Source organism: Myxocyprinus asiaticus, chromosome 47 (assembly GCF_019703515.2).
Source record: "Myxocyprinus asiaticus isolate MX2 ecotype Aquarium Trade chromosome 47, UBuf_Myxa_2, whole genome shotgun sequence".
NCBI classification, from domain to species: Eukaryota; Metazoa; Chordata; class Actinopteri; order Cypriniformes; family Catostomidae; genus Myxocyprinus; species Myxocyprinus asiaticus.
The window spans coordinates 10,930,390-10,956,693 of record NC_059390.1 but is presented as its reverse complement, the minus strand read 5'-3'; the positions used below and the strand labels follow the sequence as shown (position 1 = coordinate 10,956,693).

The window sequence follows — 26,304 nt, the reverse complement described above, 5'->3', positions numbered from 1 at the left end:
CATTTGTGAGCTGCTCTCTAAAGGTGATTTATTTGGACACATGCTGGTATAAGAAACTCATTAAACCATAATAATTGCGATCGGGAGCCTGCAAAGACGCAAATTATATGTCATCAATAAGGGTTCACTTCCGTAATTTGGTACGATTGCGTTCATATTAGCAGCGAACCGCACCAGAGTTCACATGAACCGTACCCCAGACCACCTTTTCAAGTGGACTCGGGTGTGGTTTGCAGGTGCAAAAACAGCGTTCACACCACCCAAACGAACCAAACTTTGACGTCATTCGAACTCGGGTGCGCACCAAAAATGCTAGTGTGAAAGCACCCTTAATCACTCCACTTAACGTGTTTGCATCACCGCTTCCCTCAGACGCTTAAACTAATCTCAGCGCATAAAATATTTCTGTGATTGTTACTGTGGCTACAAAGTGCACAAATATTTAAGGCAGATACTATTTGCACCCCGGTGCAAATAATGGTATATGCTATTTACACCCCAGTGCAAATAGTGTCAGATAATATTTGCACCCATATTTAAATACTAACATACAGTATGGGCATCACCGCAGTGTGTTTGTGCACTATATTAACCTCTACCCCTAAACCTAACCTTGACTTTACCTTATAAAAAAATAACCTTGGTTTTCCTACATTAACCATGGTTTCAACATGGTATTTTTTTTGTAAATTTACAGTAACCACAACATTAGCCATGGTTACTATTACCACCATATTACTGCACCAATAACACAATGGTTAATTGCATTAAAACTATGGTTTCTACCAAAAAACATGGTTACTACAATATTAGTAATACAGCGATGCAATCTCAACACAAGCGATGCCGACCCGCAGGAACGAGTGCGATCGACAGACCCCGCCTCAGGATTAAACTCCTCTCTGCACTCCTCGACATTCACCGTGACCAAATCACTGCGATGAAATCAACATTCATATTAATTTGTATCTATTTTTATAATAGTATTAAAGGAAATATTAAGTGTGGAATCAGGAAATCGGATGGGAAAAAGAGTGGGATAAAACATGATCTAACCGCGGTCGCTAGGACAACAGTACACATTCACTCACCATCTTTACACCCCAAACCACTACAGCAACATCTATTGTTTAGTTTGTTGTATATTTCTGTGGTTCCACCAGACTACTGGGGTGCAAATAGCTGCTCTGTGTGGCAGATGCTGTTTACACCGGGGTGCAAATAGACACTCCGAATATGTAATGAGGTTTATGATTGGTTTTCTGTTGATAATTAACTGCATTAATTATTACTGTAGCAGGGCTTCATAATCCAGGGTTAAAATCAGTGCTAACCTCCTTCCAAAAATACAAGTATGAAACCTTGCTTAACCCTGGGTTAAAAGTGACCGTCAGGGTTTAGCGTAGTGTGGAAAGCGCTTATATTTAGGAACATCAAGTCTCACATTTTCATAATATCCCACACATTTTTAGTTCCTTGGAGCCTTGGAGCTGGCAGCCTTTATCGAGGGCTATTTCCTGAAGAACATGGTGCTCCTGATCGAGCTGGAAAACTTTAAGCACCTTCTATACGAGGTTCCTGCAGAGAGCCCTGGTCCAGGACCGGCTTATGACGTCCTTCATGATCTCGAGAGAACCCTGGCCTTGCGGATCCGCTCCATCCATCTCTCTGCCTCCAAGGGCTCCATTGTTTGACACTTTCACCAAATTCATGCAAGATCACACCAACTCTTACTTACTGTGCTTTCATTGAGAAACCCATAATTGTGTACCACTATCTAAAAACTGGTTGGAGACATTTAAAACGTCATAGCCAACACGATTAGCGCCTGCCTAATGGGATGTATGTAGGACCAAGAGATTTCTTTTTATTCCACAGGCTAACATCTCCACAACGTTGCAGAAACGTCAGCCTGCTGAACTCATACCATTCCAAGGGCTACATTATGGGACATTCTCTAAACATCCTAGCAACATTGTGACAAGCTAATCACACCTGACCAAATGATGTCGTCACTGCCTCGGTCATGCTTGCCGATGGGTCTGCTTCATTGTTAGGTGGACACTGTCTATTGTAAATGGTTGTCATGCTACCCGCTGTGCACTGAGCTTTACTGTGGACATATTTTTTAGAAACATGGTAATATAACTCTCCGTTCTGATTTACATAGTATTGTTAGCCTGCCTTTTGAATCCTGAATTTGTGTAACCTTATCTCCAAGTGACAAATTTCTTGAGGCAAATAATGCATGTTGTTATAAACTGCCATTACATTTGCTAAGCCATTTGTGTTATAGTTGGACAAAACTCCTTGGGAAACATCCTTTAGGTGTAGAGTTTTAAATCAAGGTTTTATATACTTAATATTGACATCCAGCTACTACAATTTTTGGTATCTATGTGAACAACAATACGCCAGCTATTTAAATTCAAGCACTTGTGTTTGATCTAAATGCTTTGCGATTTTATGAAGTAGTGATTTGCTAACAATCAAAGTGGCACATGCAGGATACATCTACAGTTGTCTTTTGTACACTGATCCAACACAAATTACCCAAACAATGGTAGACTTTTTTTTTTTAGTTGAGATTTTTCATTATCTCCTTGTTCTCCACCATTGCATTAGTTTTGAGCTAAGTGTCCCCATTTGTTTCAGCCCACCAGTTTTATTGGTCCTCAAAACTACCACTGTATTACACACAAAACTGAGCAGTTCATTCTTGCCTTGAGGTCGTGTAATTAACGATCTGTGTCAATAATCTGCATTGGTCCTCCGCAGCCTGTGTCAAGCTTATGTAGAAAATGAAATCAGTGCTCTTAATGTTAGTTTACCTATTTTGAGAGCTAATTTACCTTTTGTGGATGCAAAATATGATTTAGTCTGATGAAATTTACTTACAGGACTTTGTCTTTGTTGCTTGCAACTCTGTCTAATAGTGTGTTATGAAAGCTATTGCTGAAATGCTATTGCACTGGTCACTACCTTTGTGACCCAATGTACATATTCCCGGTCCTCACCTGCTGCTTTTGTTAAATGTGAAAATTTGAAGCCAGCTCCACAAAAAAAAAAAAAAAAAAAAAAAAAAAAAAAGAGGCAGTTTTAGTTTATCTGCCAAAATGCATGTTCTGGTTTTCCTGTGTTCATCCATACCCTTCAGGATGTTAGAAACTGTACTGGACGTATGGTGTTACCAGCAGAGGATTTTTAACCAGGCTGAACCCAAAGTAACAGATTTTCAACGATCAAACATTTCATCCAAAGAATATCTGAAGATGACATCATAAAAATCTCTCTCTATCAGTATAAACCAGAAGATCATTTTTTTATAATATCCATACTTTTAACTATTTATAAAAAGTGTCTGCACCTTACCACATTGTGCTGGTAGTGCTGTCTAAGAGTCATGTTTTGATTAGAGAGGTATTGTATGATTTAAATTTTATGTACAGTAGAGCAACAAAATAACTTTAATGGTAATGAACATCCAACTGCTCATGTAAAATGAAAAGGTTGGTTAATTAGGTTACATATAAATTTAAATGCATAGTTTATTGGTATGTAGCTAACTATGGAATTACAATATCATGATGCAAATAATTTAAAACTGTGAAGATACATTTATTTTAAAAGACGTAGTATAGTTACTTTATTTTCTTATGAAGTACATTTATTGTGAAATCCTTGTCTGCTATTTTGTGTATCAGACATTAAAAAAAAAAGTCATAATGTAATTTGTACATGTCCTTGCGTTTGCAAAATGTCATTGCTTTGACAAACTAAAACAAACAGTGACAAGGATAAATCATGTCATTGTCATTTTGAAGATTGGACCTGATTACTTGCAATGTCTACAGTTTACCCTACAATGATTTGTGGGTTTTTGCAAAAGCAATACTTGGCACAAATATTTCCATGCTAATATGTACCATGTAAGTTTAGTGCTCTCTTGTCTGACCTTTATTAGTCATGCAAAGCATGAACAGTTCTCAATGTAGCCTCTGACCTCTTTGAAAATAATTCACTAGGGCCAAATGTAGTGTCAATGGGTATGTAAAAGCTGTACACCTCCTCACATAGAAAGTGACTTGCTCAGTGTTTCCTGGCTTCAGCTTTTTCTGCTTCTGGCTGTTTTTCCAATCTCCACTAATGCACACCTTCTGACATCTCTATTAGACAAAACCTGCATGATTTTACTGGATCAGAGTCTAACGGAATTTGTTGGCGGTTATTATTTCACTTAATTGAAACATTGTACATTGTACAAAAGATAATATAGAGAAATATCTATAGAACTTGGTGTAAATATAAGGGATGTGGTTGAGTTTAACAATCAAAACAAGAATGTTACACTTTTGCTACAGTGCAGTTGTTTAATGACTTGCATTTGTGTACAGCCAATAGAAATGACCATGATAGACCACTGTGTTGCGTCATCATTAAAATTTCTGTGATAAGCTGTAAGGTTTGTTTGTTTGTTTGATTGATTGATTGTTTGACTGACTGATACCTTGAATGATTAGAATAGAGCTTTTTATGTCATTTCATTGAGAGTGTAATGATTAACATTGTATACTGTCCTGTTCATGTAAAAAGGTTTTGGTTAGAGTAATGATAAAGTTGATAAGCCCTTTTATTTTATTTTTAAGCTGTCATTTATATGAAAAAATTGAAACATTCATTATGCAGAATTCCCAGGTGATGTCAAGAACATGAGTGTGATGCTTTCAGATATTTATTTACTAGAATAACAGCTGGAGTGGTTGATCTTATTAAATGGCACCACCTACTGGAGAATTTGATAGACGTTAAAGGGATAGTTCACCCAACAATGAAAATTCTCTCATGATTTACTCACCCTCATGACATCCCAGATGTGTGTGACTTTCTTTCTTCTGCAGAACACAAATGAAGATTTTTAGAAGAATATTTCAGCTCTGTAGGTCCATACAATGCAAGTGAATGGTGGCCAGAACTCAGAAGTGGCTAAAAGCAAATAAAGGCAGCATACAAGTAATCACATGACTCCAGTGGTTAAATCTATATCTTCTGAAGCAATATGATAGGTTTGGGTGAGAAACTGATCAATATTTAAGTCATTTTTTTGCTATAAATCTACACTTCCACTTTCACATTCAGCCACCTACTGTTTGGGGCTGGCTGGAGGTGGAGATTTACTGTACATAAAATAAATAAATAAATAAATAAATAAACGACATAAAAATGACATTGTCTTTTTTGGACCTTCTGAGTTCTGGTCACCATTCACTTGCACTGTATAGACTTGCAGAGCTGAAATATTCCTCCAAAAATCTTTGTTTGTGTTCTGCTGTTAAAGATGTTCATACGCATCTGGGATTGCATGAGGGTGAGTAAATAATGAGAACATTTTCATTTTGGGGTGAACTATCCCTTCAAAACAACTAATGATGACAAAACATCCCCCTTTCAGATCACTGAGCTGAATCAGCCATTTTTTTAAACAAGTTTGTGATTCTTTTGTAATTGTATTATATAATGGAAACATTTGCCTATAATTATTAATTGCACTAAACCTGTCAATACTTGTGAATGACATAGAACAACAGGAAATGGGATCCTTTCAGAATATAAATGGTAGAACTATCATCCATTTGATTCTGATTAATATGGTTATTAATGATATGATTCATTTTGATTAATGATTCATTTTAAATACCTTTTTAATCAGTTTTATCAATCAGTATGGAGTATCAAACAACCATATATATACATATATTTATGTATTATATTTGCAGGCCAGCACATCTATCTATCCGCCAAGATCAGTGTTGGGTGTAATGCATTACAAATAATTAATTACTGTAATCAGATTACTTTTTCGTTGAAAATGTAAAGTAAGGGATTACTCTTAATTTTCAGTAATTTAATTACAGTTACTTCTGATGTAATTGTGTTAAATACTGTATAGATTATAGAACAATTCTATATATATATATAAAAAAGTGAATTTAAAATCAAATTTAACGTCTAATGTTAAAATATATGTTTTCTAATTTACCGCTGGCCCGTTAAATTCTTTGGCCAGTTTATGAATAATTTATTTGATTTTATATAATTTTTATGAAAGAATTAAAAGAACAATTTCATGTCTATCCATGTATTTTTCATCTGGTCCAGGTTGATAAGGGTTTTAGAAAAGTAATTAGTAATAAGTAATGCAATTACTTTTCAGACAAAGTAATTAGTACAGTAATCTAATTACACTGTAGAATATGTAATTAGTAGTTAGTAATTAATTACTTTTTTAAGGTATTTTACCCAACACTGGCCAAGATAGATTGCAACCTTGTGGTGAGGCCTTTCACACCTGTGTCTAGTGATGATGACAAGGGCTTTGTTGATCTGGTTGTGAAGGTATATCATACTCGACTATTCTATGTGTATATCATACTACTGTAAAACATATGAAATCAGAGGTGTAAAATCATTCATATTTTGTATACTTAGAAGTCAATTTAATTCGCTTTTTTTCATTTTCATATTGAGTGTGCCTTTAAAATAATATTTCGAGTTTATTACAAGTTTTGCTCAATCGACACAATTTGTGGCGTAATGTTGATTGGCACAAAAAATTATTTCGACTTGTCCCAGCTTTCTTTAAAAAAAAAGCAAAAATCGAGTTTACAGTGATTTTACGTTGTCATGGTAACGAAGTTGTAAAATTGGATATAACTTTACACTGAAAAGGTTAGTAAGCAATGCTATCACACTAGAAACATATAAACACGCATATTGTTTACGTCTTGTGGCTGTACTTTTGAAATGGTGAGTATTTTAACATTTACGGATTGACCCCATTCACTTCCACTGTAAGTGCCTAACTGTAACCCAGATTTTTGTTTTTGAAAAGGATGGACAAGTATATTTTTTATTTTTTGGTAATTAACATAATGCCATGATTATGCTGTCGATGACATATTTTTTAAAGGTGCACTCAGTGATTTTCCCCCATCAAAACATTTGTAAAAAAAAAAATAATGAGCACTCACATGAGATGAGGACTCTAGTCATTTCAGCAACCTTATAAAAGCTGTTTTATTCTACATGGAGAGGGTCCCTTCATGGGGGTTGCCATTTTAGAATCACATGACCAACCGAATACTACTTGCTTAATCTCAGTAACCGCCCTGTTTTTGGACACTTTCACTAATACATTAAATTAATTGTGGCTGACTGTAAATAGTGAATTTCTACAATGGCATCTGTAACTGAAAATTATTGATTTTAAATTATGCTGCATCCAGGCCGCTAGGTGTCAATCCAAGATGACATAAACACAAAAATTACTTAGTGCACCTTTAAGGTTTCTAATCAAGCAAGCATAAAAAACAAATTTCTCATTTCTGATCCACGAAATGTGTGAGGCCATTGCATAAGATGAAAGATTTTGAGTCTGATTTTATAGATATACTACAAAAATGTCCATCCAAAGTCCCCTGAGGGTAGGAAGATGTCCCAATACTTGGAGAGTCTTCGTATTGGTTACACAGTTGATTTCAGGGGGCCAAGTGGACTGCTGGTTTACAAAGGCAGAGGTCTGTAGTCACTCAAATGTAGACACTAGACAGTGCTGAAATTCACTCGGAGTCAGGGAAAGTTATGAAAACATCTACTTGAAGGTATTTTTATGCAAAACATTGTAAGGCAAATATGAAACATTAGTTGCCCATAACATACTGAATGCATTTAGAGTATAATATGGTTCGTATTTTATATATGACAACCATTTCAAAGAGCTATTGATCACAGCACTGTGCTTTTGACTTAAAACGATACTGACAATCAGTGCAGATAATTTGGTTCCTGAGTGATCTTGATGCATTGTGACTTACTGTATCAACATTTCTGCAGGATCATTTGCAATCAGGCCTGATAAGAAATCACCCCTTGTGATTAAAACTGCAAAACACATTGGCATGATCGCTGACGGCACAGGTAAGCACACGACCATACAGTCTTAAGTTATTTATTTATTTATTTATTTATTTATTTATTTATTTATTTTAAACAAAGCAATTAGGGAGAGCAACAATCAATTCCTATCTTTTTCTGTTTTATCTACTGTAGGCATCACACCTATGCTTCAGATAATTCTAGCTATTATGAAAGAACCAAAGGACGAGACTGCTTGTTACCTACTTTTTGCAAACCATGTTGGATCATATGGCTTGTAATTTTTTATATTAATAATCAATGCTGGATAACGTTACTTTTAAAAGTAACTCATTATAATATTGCGTTACTCCTTTATGGAAAAGCGTTAAAAAAAAAGTGTTACGTTACTTTAGCGTTATTTTTGTGTTAATTTTTCCTCACAGCCACTTTCTCTTCTGCTATGCTATGCATTCCATACAAATAAGCCATGCATTGCATACAAGAGACATTGCAGGTCATGCTAGCTACAGTACAACACTCATGTCAAAACAATATAGTAAACAAACAGATATTAGAAAGTAGGTCTTCATGTTATATTTATAATAAAGTATTAATAACATGAATATGCATGATTTGTTTTTCCATCAACATGGCAGCCAATATGAATAATGAAGAATAACCACTGTCTTATCTAAAGCAGCAAAGTCCAACACTTGAACCTGCATCATATATGTCATCATGTGCTGTGCCCATCGACAATGTCAGAGTCAATTTAAGATGTTTTTCAAAAGTCAGGATACAATTAAGTGGGGAATGCCAGCCTAACATGTTAAGGAATGTGTCTGATAATAAAATAATATTTTTCACTTAAGTCATCTCAGTGCACACTTATTTTGAGTTGATCCACGGTGCGTACAGATGCCACTGGTTGATCGCATACAACTTTAAACGTGCATTTTGATACAACTTGAATGGAATCGTTTTTAATGCTACCAAAATGTCATCAAAACGGTTTGTTTCATGAATCAAACTACTTGTTTATTATGTAGAATTGTAGACATTTTCTCTGCGTACACAGTCGATATAGAACGTTGCTCAGAGCCACTGATCCAGAGTCAGCTTTTCTCATCTCATTCTCCCAGTTACTGGGAGCTGTAACACGGAGCAGTTCGGCTGCATAAGTCAGTGAATTGAGCGAGTATTTCACCCTGTGAATCATGTCGTGGCCATTGGAAGACTAGTCTTATAATCAGGGCCGGACTTACCATTGGCCTTTACTGGGCTCCACCCCATGGGCCCCGCCCAGTACGGGGCCCCGCCCGCTTACTTTCGTTTGATTTGTTCAGTTATATGCCAGTCATTTTATTTTTCATTTAAAGTTTGTTGATACCAATCAACAAACTGTGTACGGAATGATGTCATTTAATTAACTAAATTACATGTCAGTCATCTTGATGTTTGCTGATTGGTTATTGGTGGTTACGATGTGTTGCGTTTACACATCGTGTTACACACCTGTCTGCATTAGACACTGTTAACATGGCGGACAAGCGGTAACGGAGTGGCGCGCTTAAAAGAAAACTCGAAAATGAGAGACAGCAACACGAAAAGGAAGCACTCAGTAAAAATGAAAATGATCACTGGATTTTTCACACTTGTGATGTGCAAGCAGAGAATCCAGAGGATAAAAACGTGCTGGAGGAAAACGCTGGAGCCGATCTGACTTCATGAGCAGGGCAGCCCATCAATGGATCATCATCATCTCTTCAGTCAGAAGCCGTTAGCTCGGTGGAAGAAATGGCAACTTTTTCAGCTACTGAACCAGATAGGCCTACAACTTCTACAGACTATTTAGCCACCGATCCAGTTCACTGAGGTAAAATTGGTAAGAGTGTGCATGCTGATTTGATCAAAGAGTTTGCTGCTAAGAAATCCAGAAGATGATACTTCTAACAAGTAAGCCTCAATCTCAACATTTGTACTACATAAATATCTTTCAAATGAGATGACAGACAGTACATACATAAAGTCAAAACCTGATTACCTATTTCTCTATAGTATGTTGTTGTTTTAAATGATCAGCCTCTGGATCCTGCTGTTGTATGGTGTCATGCTTGTTTAAGGGGGTATAGACAGTGTACTATTTTTTATATTTACTGTAAAAAAAATAAATAAAAAAAAATTAAATGTATTTGTGTGCATGGTTTTGATATTTTTCAAAGTTTGCTAAAACTCACCCACTTACCAACTCAACACACATACACACACACACACACACACACACACACACACACACACACACACACACAAAACCACTCACTCATTCTTTATCTTGTGCTTTGTTCAGTCTGTTATTTTGATATCTTCTTGCAGCTGAGAGCACTTCCTGTATTATATTGTATTATAATTGCTATCTAATATTCCCCCTAAAATTTTAACTAAGCTAGGCTTTTTGTAGTTTGTAGGCAGTTTGTAGTTGTTTGCTAGAGTGAACCAACAGCTGTAGGTGCCAACACTAAATTATCTTTAAAATGCCATAATGAGAGAGGAAATGCTCATTTACTTTTATATTATAGATTATACTCTAAAATTGCCAGTGATGGGATGTAGTCATACTTGGGTGTGAGTCAACCTAAATGTATACAATCTATACAATATGTCAGCACTTACCAAGAACATACAGTCATTATAGACTTGCTGTTTACATGTTATAGAAATTCTTTATGACTGCAACCTTACAAGGTCTTTGTATGTTTTTCAATATTTTCCATGTAAAGAAGTTTTTTTTTTATTTTTTTATCATCATTCTGCCAAAGAAACAGTTGTGTTTATTGTAATGCACAAAAGTCATGATCACTTTGAATTTTTATTATAATTTTTTGGAAAAGGTTTTTCAAGCTTCAGTCAGTTGTCATATAAATAAATGATTCAGTTTTTGACTGGGCTTATGTAACTGCTTTAGAGCTATGATACATAGCTCTATGATGCATGTTGTTCTATTTAAAGTCATTTGTAAAGTAGGTAGGGCCCAAAAATGACCCAAGCCCAGGGGCCCCCACCCCCCTAAGTCCGGCCCTGCTTATAATCCCTCTGCCTAAACACTTTTACTGATTTATTTACTTTTTTAATGCAGTGTGTATTAACACATGTATCAATCGCGTTTCACTCAACTGAATGTTGACCTCATATGACGCTAAAACACGCAATTGTCCTGGCTTGTATAGCGAGTTGATTGACAGGCGATGTCGGTATCTAAAAGGTGATTGGTTCTTTTACCTGCAAGGCAGGACTTCCTTTCTACATCCATTGACTGTTGGGTGCTGGAGCTTCTTGGTTGGGCATTCCAATTTCTCCCATTCATTTCAATAAGAAGTGACTCGTCTCTGCTAAATTGTCTCTGGCCTCACACTCTATAGAACTACAATACCCATCATGCACTACATCTCCTCCCCAAAGTTTGCACATTTTTACTCCTGATTTCTTGCAATAAAGGGAAAGTAGAGGTGTACAAAAGCAGCACTTTACTTTGTTTGAAAAGTATTTTTTTTTATGGTCTAAAATTTAAAAAATAAAATTGTTACTTTACTCGTTACTCAAAAAGTAATCTGATTACATAACACGCATTACTTGTATCACGTTACCCCCAACACTGTTAATAATATTATTAACCTGTAAAAACAATTCAGTTGTACTTGACTCACTGAAGTTTTACAAAGTTGTATCAAGTTAAATATGTCTCAGTTACTAAAATACTTATTCCTTATTCTGATTCATATTAACTAAAGGCATTTAAGTTCTGTTAACTAAATTCTATTTGTGATCTGAGGAACAGTGGCTATACAACACACAAACATGTTAAGTAAATCTTGCTTAAAAAGAAAAAGCTAAAGAATTGTGTGTGTGTGTGTGTTGCTTTATACACTCATTCTTGTATAGTTTTTCTCTATTGTATGATTATTAGTTAAATCACAGTTCTCACTTATAACATTTCAAAACATTTTTTTATTTTTTTATTATTATGTTTCTAATCAATTGAAAAGGATGGAACTAGCTGTATTTTTCAGAAGTTTGTCTGTTAACATTTATGTAAAAAATGTGAATTATTATATCAGAGCTTTGCTGCAGTGGTGCGTGCATATGCTCAAGACATACAATATAAGAACTGTTGGATGGCCTTGAAACTGACAATTATTCCCTCTCATTACCCTTCTGTATCTTCTCAGACAGACAGAAAATGACATTCTTCTACGAGTTAGAAGAGGTCATGGCCAATCACCCAACACGATTCAAGGTGTAGTACACACTTGACATTGCTCCATGGCTGTTGTTTTCCAAATTAACATGTTTATCCCTTTTGAATAACCTTAATTTTTTTTGACTCAAGAGCACACTGGTTTATATGGGATCAAACCTGCCACAAGCACCCCAGACATGTATCAAGAAGGCGGCATGTTTAAATGGTTAAAAAATGACCTTCTCTAAAGCTGCTTTGAAATAATGTGTATTGTGAAAAGTGCTACACTAATAAAAATTACTTAATTGACAGTAATTAATGAACTTCATGTGGCAGGTTGGGGGAACAGCCAAGGCTTTATCAGTGAGGACATGGTGAAGAACCACCTTCCTCCACCTGGAGATGACACTGTCATCCTCATGTGTGGACCTCCTTCCATGATCCAGTTTGCCTGCAACCCAAACCTGGACAAGGTGGGCCATTCCAATGACAGGTGTTTCACTTTCTAAAAGTGTCTCACCAGTTTCATCTTAAACCACCTGCAGATTTGTATTAAAGTGCCGCTTCATTATAATTCACAATTATAATCAACAGTTATAACCTGTCAGATGCGTGTATGGCTCTCATATTCCAAATGCAGAGTTACCAGAAAGGTCAAAGGATCTATAACAATGCAAAGACATAACTTTACATTTCCAGTCTACAGTATATGCTTAAAATGGTTGAAAATAGATGCACTTTTAATATTTGCCAAAATAAGTTGAAGAAAATGTTCATTGTTTGTGCTTTGGGCCTTAATGCAAATAAGAAGTGTGGCTTTCATAATTTCAGCAGATATCTCTGACTAAGATATCTTAGTTTAACATGTACCAATGTTTTGCTTTTCTACTTGCCTTAGTTTAACACAAGTAGGACTGTTTTGTTTGAACATCCATGGATATTGGTGTTGGGTAATACTTTACAGTGACACTAAAGTGGGACCTGGTGTTGCATTATTTACATTCATTTGTCTAGACAGTGTTCATTGTACATCGCTAAAGAGTTCAAACATGTTAAAGGCTTAGTTTAGTCAAAAATTAGAAATCATAAAGGAACCATTTTCCAAACCTGTATGACTTGGTTTCTTCCGTTGAATGCAAAAGGAGATGTTAGGCAGAGTGATAGTTTCTGTCACCATTTCCTTTAAATTTAAATTAACTTTTTCCATACAATGGAAGTGAATGGTGACCGACATTTTTATTCTGCCTAACATATCCTTTTGCATTCCACGGATTAAAGAATGGCATGCTGGTTTGGAACACAGGAGAGTTATTTAATAATGACATTTACTAATAATGAATGAATTAAATATTTGTAAGTGCCTTACTTCCATAAACCTTATTTGACATTTGCATGCATTTGTTTCAGTTGTAGGTGCGTGATTTCATATATGTTGTATCCAGTCATTTGTTATATTGTCTATGTGGCCGGATCTGTTTAGCTATAAAATATCTTCATTTTTAGCATTTAAATTAAACTGGGCTTGTTACCTAGTTAGAAAACGGCTAAATTCATCAATGCATCAAATACTGGAACAGCGAGGAATTTGTGTTTACATTAAGCTGACACAGTGTCGCAGATGCAGCACCATGCAAAAATCGTGTCTGTTACTGATGTCATTGTAAACATGCACTATTTGTTGTCAAATATGACAAATTTATTCCTGTAAGTGAAAGCATCCAAAGGGAATATCTGCCCAGCACCGTACTGACACTGTTTAGGGCTGCGTTTTCCAATATCATCGCAAGCTGAAGTTGATTGGCGGCAATGGTTTCTTCAATCTACTTGACTTATGATGCTTTTCAGAAACGCAGCCCTGTTTGTTTCCTTTGAAGTCACCATTATGGTGATTGGTGTTCTCTTTGTTTTTGGCACTTTAACCTCCATGTTTAGATTGGCTGAAAGAGGTGCAAAATGTCACAAGAATATTAGCTCTATGACAAGGGAACAGAGCAAAGTGTACCACTTTATAGTATACTGTAATAAACAGTATACAGTATACTGTTTTACATCACATTGTGAAAGTTGAATTACTATTAGGGCAGATCCTGATGTCACACTTTGGCAAATTTTACCTATTTGAATACTTTTGGACTGCTAATCAAATGCTATGAGGTGAAATGCACAGACATTGCCACTCAGTATACAAAATGCAAAATGGTGACACATCAAAAATCTAATTTTCTAAAAGATAACTCTGAACATTACAAATCAAGTTACTAAATCTAACAGCTTCAGCATAAATACAACCAGAGAACAGTAAAAAAAAAAACAACAACAAAAAAACTGCATAATTTATTCATGTTGCATTGCAAGCTGGATATTATGTTGCATACATAATTACACCATGAACGTGAACAGAATAACAGATATTTCTCCTAATAAGTCAACTCATCCAGCTTATCTCCATTCTTTCATCACTGTGCAAACATGTTTTATTGAAACACTTTTGCACCAGCTGAACGATAAATGCAAATTAAAACAATAATCACCATAATGGTGACTTCATCTGCAGCACTTAATGGAGTTAAACCGCTAATAATTCTTAATCTTTTGTACACACATGAAAAGTCCCACTGGGATTTGAGCACTGGCACTCACAATCAAATAGACAGGTGTTGAGGTGGGATGCTGGGGATAAATATCCTGTACAATGCACATTTAATTGTTTTGAAATTCCTCAGACAATGATTCTATTCCAAGGCATATTAGATCACAGAAATTGGGTGTGACTTTCAGTAAAATCGAGTGAAAGGGAAAAGTGTTCAGTAATTTATAGGGCAAGGATGGTTTTAAGACACTTGGAACATTACTTAAAGGGGAAGTGTGTAATTTTATATATAAAAAAGAAAAAACTTTTCTCCTATCCCATATTAATATGCAGAAACAACTATATGTAAACCATTTGTAGACTGATTACCCCAAATAGCAAACACTGTGGCATTTCAACATTGCTTTGTTTGAACATCCTCATCAGCCTGACACAGCAACACTGGCTCAACCAATAGCATGAGTTAGAGGCGTGACTATCTGCTTTTCGACCACCTGACCATTTTTGCAATTCTAAAACAACACACTTCATCTTAATAAATCAGGTATGTGATTTCTAGTTCAGCTGTTTTACCCTGTAAGTGGAGTACTGTTTGGGTCATTTACTGAGATCAGTAGATTCCATGTTGCTCTTCTGGCTGGGAACTGCCAAAATATTAATATTCAAATAAAAATTGTATCCTCTAACCAACAACTGGCCACCTCTTACAAATATGGTGTTTATAAATTAATGCTGGTTCGCTTAATGGCCACAAGAAGGAGCTGATTAACCCAAACCACACACTTCTGCACTATTCTATGCCATTTTGTAGTGTAAGTAGTGCAAGTAGTATGCTAACTAAAAATGCAGCAAAAAAGAAGCATAGGTCTCTGTGGAACAGTAATAGGCTTTTCTCAATCTGTGGGTGTTTTCAAACCGGTATGGCCGTTTTTCAACTATCCAACGAAAGTAGGGAATCTCAATATAGTAATCAGTGGGCATTTCCAAACCACAATGGGCATTTCTGAACTATCCAATGAAAGCTGGGAATCTCAAAGTAGTAGGCAAATCGTGTTAAGTGGTTGAAAACACCCATCCCGGTTTGAAAACGCCCACTGATTGGAAAACAGCCATTTTTGTTCTGCAGAGACACAAGTCTCACAAAAAAAGGTGTACTTTAAGTACCTGGATGATGCACATTTTCAACCGTCAAAACAGAGTGTGGAATGTTGGACACTTCATGCACTCAGCGCAAGCATCATGCTGTACATAGCGGAAGGGGCAGTGTTACCTTGCTGCGCTGCTGGTCTGACAAAACAGTTGTAAATGATGGAGAATGTAGCAGCTAGCAAAACTTCAGTGGAGACAGCACCATACAAATGTGAGTTGAATGCTTTACCATCACCTCACGCTGTGTGAATATGTACGTTGTTTAAGATACAAGTGTTGAACTGAGGTTGGCTAACGTGCTAAAGCTAGCGGCAACACGTCACGTGCACTTGAAATGTCACTTCTGCTATAGGATGAGTAATAGAGCTTGAAATCACGATTGCCAAGGAGACTGCTGTCAATATTTAGAGTGAAAAAGGAGCTACAGTTTGATCTGTTTTCATCCAAAACCAATGCATCTCATCAAAAGACATTGATTAAACCACTGGAGTGGAATGGATTACACTTATGATGCCTTTAGGTGATATTTGGACCTTCAGAGTTCTGGCCACCATTCACTTGCATTGTGAGGACCAACAGAGCTGAGATGTTCTTCTAAAAATCTTTATTTGTATTCTGCAGTAGAAAAAAAAGTCATACACAATACATCTGGGATGGCATGAGGGTGAGTACATTTTAATTTTTAGGTGAGCTATCCCTTTTTATACAAACGACTCATATGATAGCAAACCAAAGTACAGTTTGCTGTCTGCTCCACTAGTTGACAAAAATAGGCTTCACTTCCAGCCTGTGGATCCTTGGCGACATGACGCCTGATAACAGTCGCCTCAACACATTTGGACTGTATTAACCCCATGCAAGTATAAATCCAGCAGATGATCGACTAATGTCTCTCAACAGCATATATTCCACCCCATCAGCAAACACAACCGAGACACACTGCGATCAAGTGTAGGAACCAATGTGACTCACCTGTAAGTAACTTTCTGCATATTCAAACTGTATTTCTAACAGTGCCGGTCCTAGCATTCTGGGGGCCCTAAGCAAAAATTTGTGTGGGGGGCCCCTCATCAGTATGTTTGTAACATACATACTTTTTTTTTTTATTCATGTTACAAAGTAGAATAGTTAGAAATGGTCATTTTGATGTTGTAATCTCACTATAAATAATAGACTTCTGTATTAATGATTGTTAATAGAGTCAGTTGATGATGTGGGATGCTCTGATGTTCTCCTTCTGATTCATGCATTTCCTACTTCCAGCTATGACTGATTGCTACAAGGTGAGCAGAACACAGAACAGTTCAAATTCTATTTCAGATATAAAACTGTTCCTGTATTACAATCAGGCAGCAATAAACTATTTTGCAATCCAAGAATAATTTACAGACACTGACTGGACACTTAGCTAGCTTCTGCTTTGGATTCTCATTTTGCAGCAGTTGCTCAGCTGATGTGTTTGTTTGCTCTAAGCTAGTGATTTAACAGTGTCATTGTTCTCGTCTTCCTGTGCTTTGGTTTCTGAGACAAACTAGTAAGATGGAAGCTATGTAATCATTATAAGTAAATTTGACTAAGTTCATCCAATACCACTGTTTTTAATGTGTGGTCTTTGAGAGATTGTTTTTCATTCTCCATAATTACATTTCTGTCTAAAAAATTGTGCTCCAGAGACTGCACCGTTACTCCATCTTTGAGCAGGCTGGTGTGGTGGAGGTCTATAAAGCTCTGTTGGCATCATTCAGCTTCTCATAGTCTTTGTAGACAGTGAGTTAGAGATCAGGGGATTTGAGCCAATCTAAAATCGGTCCAGCAGGTGACTGACCTTTTTCTTCAGAGTGTAATCTTTACAGAAGTCTGAAGCCACTTTTCTAGATGATAGAATACAGACAGACTGAACTGTACTGTAGGTTAGGACACTGTTAGGCTTAATGTTCCTGTCAGTACGATCTGGGGGATTCTCATATGTGTTAAACACACAGGAGTGACCATAACAGGACTGGACACAACCATTAACCATTATTTTATAGGATATGTCTGTTTTCATTCTTTAAAGGGAAATTCTCAGAGACTCTTATGTCAGAATTCATGCAGAAAGTGTGTGATACAGACGCTTTATAAAGGCACATTTGCGACCCCCTCAATATAAAATTAAACAGCTTTTATTGGTTTTCTGATATGTCTGGAGTCCTCATCTAATGCGACTGTACATCATTTTCAACATATTTCTAAAAAATGCTATTCATGTTTTTATGTGTAAAACTTTTTTAATTAGCAAAAACTTAGTGCACCTTTAATTTAATGTATGATTCAATTAAGGCAAAGTTAATTTCTGAATCACTAAATTATGTTGAATGATCTGTGTTCTTTAACCTTTAGAATAAGGGATGTATTTGGATCGTACACTCAGCCAGTCAAAGCAGATTTCTGGAACATGTGGACAGGCATTTGCTCTAATGATGGAAATCTGATCATGGACAAGTAATGGAAGTGTCCATGTGTTGTGTCTTAAAATCATTTAGTATAGCTTCATGATGGTTATGAAGAATTTCTAAAATGCTTCTTTGTTAACTTTGTAGTGCTTATGATCTGTGGACCACTAGATCCTGTTAATCCACCCTCCTTGAATGCCAGTTAACATTTATTATTAACCTTACCTAGACACTTTTAATTCCTGATTTTAATCACAATTAAATCAGGAATGCTTAATTTTTTAAGATGTATGAACATTTTAGTCTTTTTTTTCTTAACATTTACAAAAAAACTTTTAAATATGTGAGGTGGTGATGGCCCAGTAGTTAGAGAATGCCCATGGGAGAGACCTTAGTTCAAATCCACCTTCAGCTGTGGTCCGATTTGTGAAGTGGGTGTGATGGCATGAGATGAAAGGAATAATTATGATGGACTGAATGGTGTTGATAATAATAATAAAAAGGATAAATAAAAACAGTCTTTTGTTTCTTTTCTGTGCATCTTTCACCCTCAGTATCACCACCCTTGCTGGTAGCTTGTGGGCACCTGCCTCTCTCATGTCTTACTGTCCCAGTTAGGGCAGACATTCATTGTGTGCTCCAGTCTGCTTATTTTGCATCTTGGTTATTACTGCCCCAGCTATGGCAGCCAGTTTCAGTTCTCACAGACCTGTGTTTTTCTGTTACGCATCATTTTTATTGCCCCGGGTGTTTTGCTTGTGCTGCAGTTTGTTCCACCCATCATGCTAAGGTGGGACATGAACCCATGCCTCTTTGCAGCTCTGCTTCCAGAGAGTCAAATATATAACAAATTTTAACTTAAGCAATAGTAGGATTCAAACAAAGAATTTCAAGGATGAAAGTCATGTTTATCCCCTGAACCACAGAAGTTAACATGTTTTGCAGTGTGTTTTTGGTGGTGTGTTTTGTTACATATGATGAAAGAAACCCCTGTAAAAATCTTTAGATTTGAACCCAGACTTTCCGAGCATTTATCCCATGAGCCACTAAGTTTGGCACATTTTGCAATTTGCTTTTGGAGGGATGTTTTGTTACATATGATTGTTTTTTTTTTGACAGATTCAAACAGAGACTTTCAAGGTTTATTTGCCGTGCGTTTTTGGATGGGATATTTAGTTACATATGATAAAAGGAACATAAAAGTTGCTCACATTTGGGAACAAAAACAAGCATTTATCCTCTGAGCCACTGTGTTTGGTATATTTTACAGTGTATTTTAAGGGTCCACCTGTTTTGTTACATATGACGAAAGAAACGTAAAATTTGTTTGATTCGAACCAAGACTTTTGGGGACAAAAATCAAGCATTTATCCCCTGAGCCTTAGAGTTTGGCACGTTTTGCTGTGTGATTTTTGGGGGGATGATTGTTTTTTTTTTTTTTTTTTTTTTTTTTAAAACATTTGATTAAACAACAACAACAACAAAAAAAAAAATGTTAAAATTGTCTGACATAAACCAAGACTTTCAGGGACAAAAGGCAAGCTCTTATCCCCTGCACCACTGAGTTTGACACATTTTGCAGTGTGTTTTTGGGAGGGATGTTTTGTTACATATTATAAAAGAAATTAGAATTTGTCAGATACAAAGACATTCGGGGACAAAAGTCAAGCATTTATCCCCTGAGCCACTGACTCTTACATATTTTGCAGTGTGTTTTTGGGAGGGATGTTTTGTTACATATAATTGAAGACACATAAAAATCGTTGGATCCGAACAAAGACTTGTAGGGACAAAAGGCCAGCGTTTATCCCCTGAGCTTGACATATTTTGCAGCGTGTTTTTGGGGCATATGTTTTGTTACATATGATATGATAAAAAAACTGTTGGATTCAAACCAAGATTTTCATGGACAAATGGATGAAAGTTTATCCCGAGCCACCGAGTTTGGATTGTTTCACAATGTGTTTTTGGATGGAGATGTTTTGTTGCATATGATGAAAGAAACATAAAAATTGTGAGGTTCTAAACAAGACTTTTGGGAGACTAATGGCTGAAGTCTATCCACTGAGCTTGGAGTGTTTTGCAGGGGTGCTTTGGTACATGTACCAAAAAAAACAACTTAAATCAGTTCTATATTAGCATGTCATTAGCCACAGCTGGAGGATGCCACAGGCTTCATCAACACCTGTCTCAGCTTTATCAACTCATTTGGAAGATCAAGCTTTTATTGGTGAAAACATTCAAAAAAAGCATTCTGAAATTGATATTTTGGAATATTGCCTCAAGTAAGCTGTGGTACAAAGCAAGGGAAAAAATATTCCAATTTATTAACAAGCCACAAAATAAATGACACTGCAACTCTTTTGCTAAAATGTAAAATTACATAATACACATCTATTGAGCCTAAAACCTTCCAATTTCCAGCCCAGATTTTAAAGCATGACATATTGCTCTGTTTAAATCTCAGAATCTCAAACAACCATCCCAGAGCACCTGGGGATTGAGATCTTTGACGTGCTGATGATCTTTTAAAGACATTTTTCCAAGACATTCTGCTCACCTTATGAAAAAAAGTGGTCATCAACAAGTCAACTGACTCAAATTGCGAAAGAATAGAGACAAAATTAACATGCATCTTTTAAAAAACAAAAAGAATTAAAGAGCAAAAATAAAAAATAAATAAAAATAAAAATGTGTATATATATATATAAATTCGTAAAACAGTACACAGTACATGGTTTTCACTGATATGGTCATGGAATAACAATATCAATAGTTTGCAGGCATGGAAAAACATTTTCCCATACAATAAACATTATGTAAACATAACTGAAAAAACATGCACAAATCACAAAAGTCTATAGTATAAAAAAAACTGAATAAAAGTATGCCTGATCATTCAAAAGCAAATTATGTTTTGATATGGCCTTTGTCATGTGTAGTCTTTGGTTTTAGCTTGGTGAAAACACTCAAACACTGTTTGAATTACAGTATATCCTACAGATCCTAAATAGACAAATAAATAACATTTCATCAACATAATATTCTATTGTGTGTTGGGGTTACTGTGTTGCGGTTGATTGTGTAATACTGGAGTATAAGCAAGTTGAAGAGCCAGTTGAATCACTGAGTCAAGCTTATTGCCTGGATCTCAAGCTCACTGGAGGCTTAAAACTAATTGGGACACTTCACAGCTAAAGGCTTATGTGATGAATGACAGGTTGAAACATTTTAGTCTTCATCTGTGGCACTGGTTACAGGTGGACGTGAGGATACTTCCCTGAAGAATGCATCCTCTTTTAGCATGCTCTGGAGAACACCGGAGACAGAACTTGAAAATTCAGGAACAGCAAACATGTTAAGTATTTTCAGACAGCATCTGATGATGGTGACTTACAGTCAGGTTGTTAATTCCCTCGGAGAAGGCGCCAATCTGTCGCACTGTGCCCTCAGAGTCCTCCATCTGTACGATGACATCATTGTTGAACAATATAACAACAACATATTAATTAACTACTGTAGAAGCAGAGAAGGCTGCAACAAAATGGTTTTCTACTATGATTAGCTATTTTAGGTGCACTGACATGGTCCATGGAGTTGCCTGTACCTGCTCCAGCTGATCCAAGCTGTCCTTATATATGCAAAGGCCTTGGAAACTGCTGCTCTGGGGCATCTGCACATCCATGGGGCAAACGTACTCCTCTAACTCCTCCTGCCGTTTCCACCTCAAAGTCCCGAAACCTCCAAATGACAGACGCCTTGGCTAAAAGTAGGAGGACATCAACACACTTGTATTGAGCTATACAAGTGATGCTAATAGACAAAGAGGCAACTTTGAGAGATGCTACGCACCTTAACTTTGGCTGTGGCTGTGAGGACAGCGTAATCTGGGTTTTCAAGATACTCCTGCTTCAGTCTCTGTGCCTCTGAACCAATCAGAAGATGGAAATGGGTCGCAAGGTGACGCCTCAACAGTGTCTTATTTGGCGGGATGTTGAGAAGCAAGGCCATGGTCTCAACATTGAAACGAGGCTCTAAAACCTGCGAGTAAAAGAAAAGAAAGCACAGAATGATGATGAAGCACAAACATGCTTATATGCTCCCAGATACATTTCTGTTCCACTTTGTTACATTCTTATTTAAATGTACCATTAGGCCTCCGTGGACTCCACTTCCTCTCAGGTTGGGTGCATACTCTGCCAGATCCACGGAGCGAAGCCACTCCATCACTCTGTGATTGGTCCATTGACAGATTTCTGCCGGTGTGACGTAATTCTAATCAGAGGAAATTTAATACAGAAATAAGTCAAAGTCGTACTCTAAACTATTAGTGCAAAGTGTGTGTTGGTGGCATGGCAGAGTGTACTACCTCTGTCGGTCTGCGGTGGAGACAGTTGGGGTCGTAGCGGTTGATACGAAGCAATTGGATGGCCCTCTTAATACTAAGGTGGTGGAGCACACTGCCCACTTTCAGACCCAGCAAGTCATCCTAAAGAATGATGTTGAGTAAATCAACCTGAATTGTATGCAACAAAATTTTTTATTTGACTCGATTAACACTTACCACAGTCATAAAGTGAAGCATACGCCCATCCACTCGGCCCTCATCAAACTGAGACTTATACTGAGGCAGACCAATGTCATCCAGCCATCCTTTGAAATAATTAGAAATATTAATCTATGTTTTTTATTACAAACTAACAAAAAACAAAAAACATTTTTTCTGACTTAGCATTGTATCTGGGCTTCTATGAGGTCTTGCACCAAAACATCAATAAATATAATAGTTGATTTTGTACAAATCATGTATATGAATCAATCATGGAATTTTATTTATATTATATATATATATATATATATATATATATATATATATATATATATATATCAAAAAACTTTGTTTTAAATTTTAAAATTGTTTAAAAAATGTGTTATACATTTTTATATAACAGCAACCTAAATTATGGTTTTCATGAACATTTTTCCTCTATCTGACCTAAAACAGGCCATTTCTTGCTACTGTGCCTTTAAGACTTCTACATACATTTAACAGCCTCTTAGCATGTAAAATGAAAAACAGCACTTCACTGAACTCAAACATTTACTGTCTGGTTTAAGATAAAATCCAATATATTTTGGAGTAATATTAATCCTAATTATTATTATGTTGACTTGAGAAAGCCAGCACTATTATTCTACAGACATGGTTTAGGATATTTACAAAATCCCTGAAAGACCGAAAGTATCAACCGTAACTCTTCCTAGAGCTTTCAAGCTACATCCACAATCCTTGGCACAGACCTGTATCAGACTGTTCTGACTTAGTGCGCTATATCTTTTCTAACTGATCAGAATTAGTTTTTGCACAGCAGACAAACAAACATCTGAAACATCCAGTAGACTTGTATTGACGGAATGTTCAAATGGGCCAAGACTATTCAAGATCCAAAATTCAAATGTAAACAAATCTATCTATCTGACACTTTATCTGACTATGTGACAGATAGTCTGGCCGTCAGATAAATGGTCAGACACACTATTTAGCTAGTTAGCTTGTTTTCCTTACTGTCATTTTTGTATAACCATCAAACTTTTAAAACTAGTTTAAACTTTCAGACAATGTATAAATTTGGGCAGCCATATATATATATATATATATATATATATATATATATATATATATATATATATATATATATTCATCTGACTTACATTAGTAATTTATGGAGGTTTGGAACGAGCCAATTATGCAGCTTAGTTCTAATAAATGGTCTTTTTGGACTGGGATGGACGATTTGAGGTCTGTAAAGTTACAGTATGTTTTCATAGTACATTGAACTCCTATCACTAAAGATCAAGGAACATTTGATTTCTCATTATAATGACCCTTTAATCTCAAAAGTTAAAAGATGGCTGATTTGTGTCACTTACGGGTAACCCAGTTGTAGTCCAGTTTACCCATGGCATCTTCCTCCTCTGATCCCAACGCCTGAAGAGCCAGTTGCAGTTTCTTTCTGTGTAAAGGATGCCTGATGCCCAATTCCTGAAGTACAAAGAGGAATATCATATAGCATACACATAGGTAAGGTATAAGTAGTCCATTTGAAAAAATGAGATCTGTTAGACTAATTTGAAAATGTGGGGCTTTACGGGAGACCTTTTCCAAGTCGTGCTGCGATGCCTTCAATAAGGTCTGTCCGGAGCGGATCCATTGCTGCACCTGGTTTATATACAACCCCAGCCCCTGCTCCTGCAGCCACTCACATACCTGCTGTTTATTCCAGTGTGCAAAGGGGCTTTCCAGCTCACTGAGAGATACATTAACAATATAAAATTATAAACTGCCTCAAAATAAACAAACAAACAAATGACAGTAAAAAATACCTACTTGTTGCTCCGCTGCAGGTCACGTGACCAGCCCAGTCTGGGTCCCGCTGTAGCTCGAACTCCACCCCTTTTAAACTCTGACTCTGGAGAATCGTCCAGATCAGAGGAGGTGGACTGACTTCTTTTCATCCTGATGGAGGGATTATACACATGCGCAACAAAATTATTCTTGGTTATTGTTACATAGAACATAAACATGGTCAGAAACAAAGGTTAAAGACAGAAAAGACCTTCCAAAGAACTTCATGATCCCCTTTGATTTTTTCTTCCCTTCAGGGGAGTGTGTGTCTAACACCTTTGGCTTCTTGGGTGGTGCTCCGGCTAAGTCCAAGTGCTCAGTCCCCTTCTGTTCCCCCTCAACTGTCAATATACAATCAATAATCCATTAATAAGATGTATCGTTTCCCCTTAGTTCAGATTTTTGCTCACCCTTGCCCTATTTTCACTGGCCCCACAACAAATTTCACTGGCCCCACAACAAATTTCACTGGCCCCACTACCCAAAAAAAACAACAACAAAAAAATAATAATAATAATTACAAAAAAAAAAAAAAAAAAAAAAAAAGTTTGCACTCAATATGTGTTTTTTGTCGTTTAGTTTAATATTTTTTGTTTTGTTTATTTTATTAACACACTTTACATGCTAAAAATATCTATTTTGTATTAAAACATTACTTTCTTTCTAAAAATATAATTACAACAAATAATTTCAATATTAAAAATGTAAAATACACCGTTTTCCTAATGTAAATTTACAGTCATAGTGTAACTCCATGAGAGCTGTAAGCTTTATAAACACATTTGCTGGCTGGAAAATGTTTCCATACGATGCAAAATCAAAAATGTCTGATTTGTTCATAATCATCATAATCATTTGTTCTACTTGATGCTTTCAAGGCTCACACGTCACTTTAGCAAGTTCAACAAAACAAAACAAAAAAAATCAGTTAAGTTTGCAAAGCATTAACATGTGCGTACTAAATAAATGCAAGCCCAACATTTTTTGAAGAATTACAGGTAGTGTTTGGCTTAACTCACCTAGGTTAGGGGTGCTGCTTGTCTTGTTTCCTCTGATCTTGAAAAAGCCACGTCCAAAAGAGGAGCGCATTTTCTTAGTGCCAAAACTCTCACTCCCTCCTGAGGAGGGCTGAGAGGGGGAGACAGTTGGCAAGCCTCCATTTTTACTAATGTCATCCTAAAAAAATTGCAACCAACTGGTAAAAATCTTTGTTCATACAAATATATATATATATATATATATATATATATATATATATATATATATATATATATATATATATATATATATATATATATATAAAAATACAAAACTACACACAGTATCTTAACCAAATAATATCTATACTAACTTAAAATCCAGTTAAAACAAATGAGATGTTAAGTAATTACAATCAATAGATCAAACACGCATTTGCATCTTCCATCAGATTGTAAGCAGTCATGAACATTAATCAGTTGAATGCAGCCATGTGGCTGTTTTATGTAAAATATTTATTTTTGTTAGGCACTTGTTAAGCTAATTTGACCAACTAATTATTTGGCATTGATTACAGTTTGTCATTCGGTAGTGAAATGTG

The 26,304-nt window shown here is 36.1% G+C and overlaps 2 protein-coding genes and 1 pseudogene across 5 annotated transcripts in view; 2 read left to right on the top strand and 1 right to left on the bottom strand.

The window, feature by feature from the left end:
• The window catches only part of LOC127436380 (ankyrin repeat and BTB/POZ domain-containing protein 3-A-like), a 187,003-nt gene extending 181,846 nt beyond the window's left edge, over window positions 1-5,157 (top strand). For both annotated transcript variants that reach the window (XM_051690477.1, XM_051690476.1), the window contains one exon: window positions 1,473-5,157. In XM_051690477.1, the coding sequence (XP_051546437.1) occupies window positions 1,473-1,694 (222 nt within the window). In that variant the 3' untranslated portion in view covers window positions 1,695-5,157. The remainder of the gene's footprint in view (window positions 1-1,472) is intronic.
• On the top strand, window positions 4,043-18,372 carry LOC127436596 (NADH-cytochrome b5 reductase 3-like; annotated as a pseudogene).
• Window positions 18,373-20,622: 2,250 nt separating this feature from the next.
• Window positions 20,623-26,304, bottom strand: part of LOC127436382 (liprin-beta-1-like) — a 28,470-nt gene continuing 22,788 nt past the window's right edge. For all 3 annotated transcript variants that reach the window (XM_051690480.1, XM_051690479.1, XM_051690478.1), the window contains exons 14-25: window positions 25,745-25,901; window positions 24,937-25,066; window positions 24,708-24,836; window positions 24,477-24,627; window positions 24,251-24,362; window positions 22,884-22,972; window positions 22,689-22,808; window positions 22,469-22,594; window positions 22,172-22,360; window positions 21,927-22,082; window positions 21,717-21,782; window positions 20,623-21,628 (exon numbers count right to left, since the gene is read on the bottom strand). In XM_051690480.1, the coding sequence (XP_051546440.1) occupies window positions 21,551-21,628; window positions 21,717-21,782; window positions 21,927-22,082; window positions 22,172-22,360; window positions 22,469-22,594; window positions 22,689-22,808; window positions 22,884-22,972; window positions 24,251-24,362; window positions 24,477-24,627; window positions 24,708-24,836; window positions 24,937-25,066; window positions 25,745-25,901 (1,503 nt within the window). In that variant the 3' untranslated portion in view covers window positions 20,623-21,550. The remainder of the gene's footprint in view (window positions 21,629-21,716; window positions 21,783-21,926; window positions 22,083-22,171; window positions 22,361-22,468; window positions 22,595-22,688; window positions 22,809-22,883; window positions 22,973-24,250; window positions 24,363-24,476; window positions 24,628-24,707; window positions 24,837-24,936; window positions 25,067-25,744; window positions 25,902-26,304) is intronic.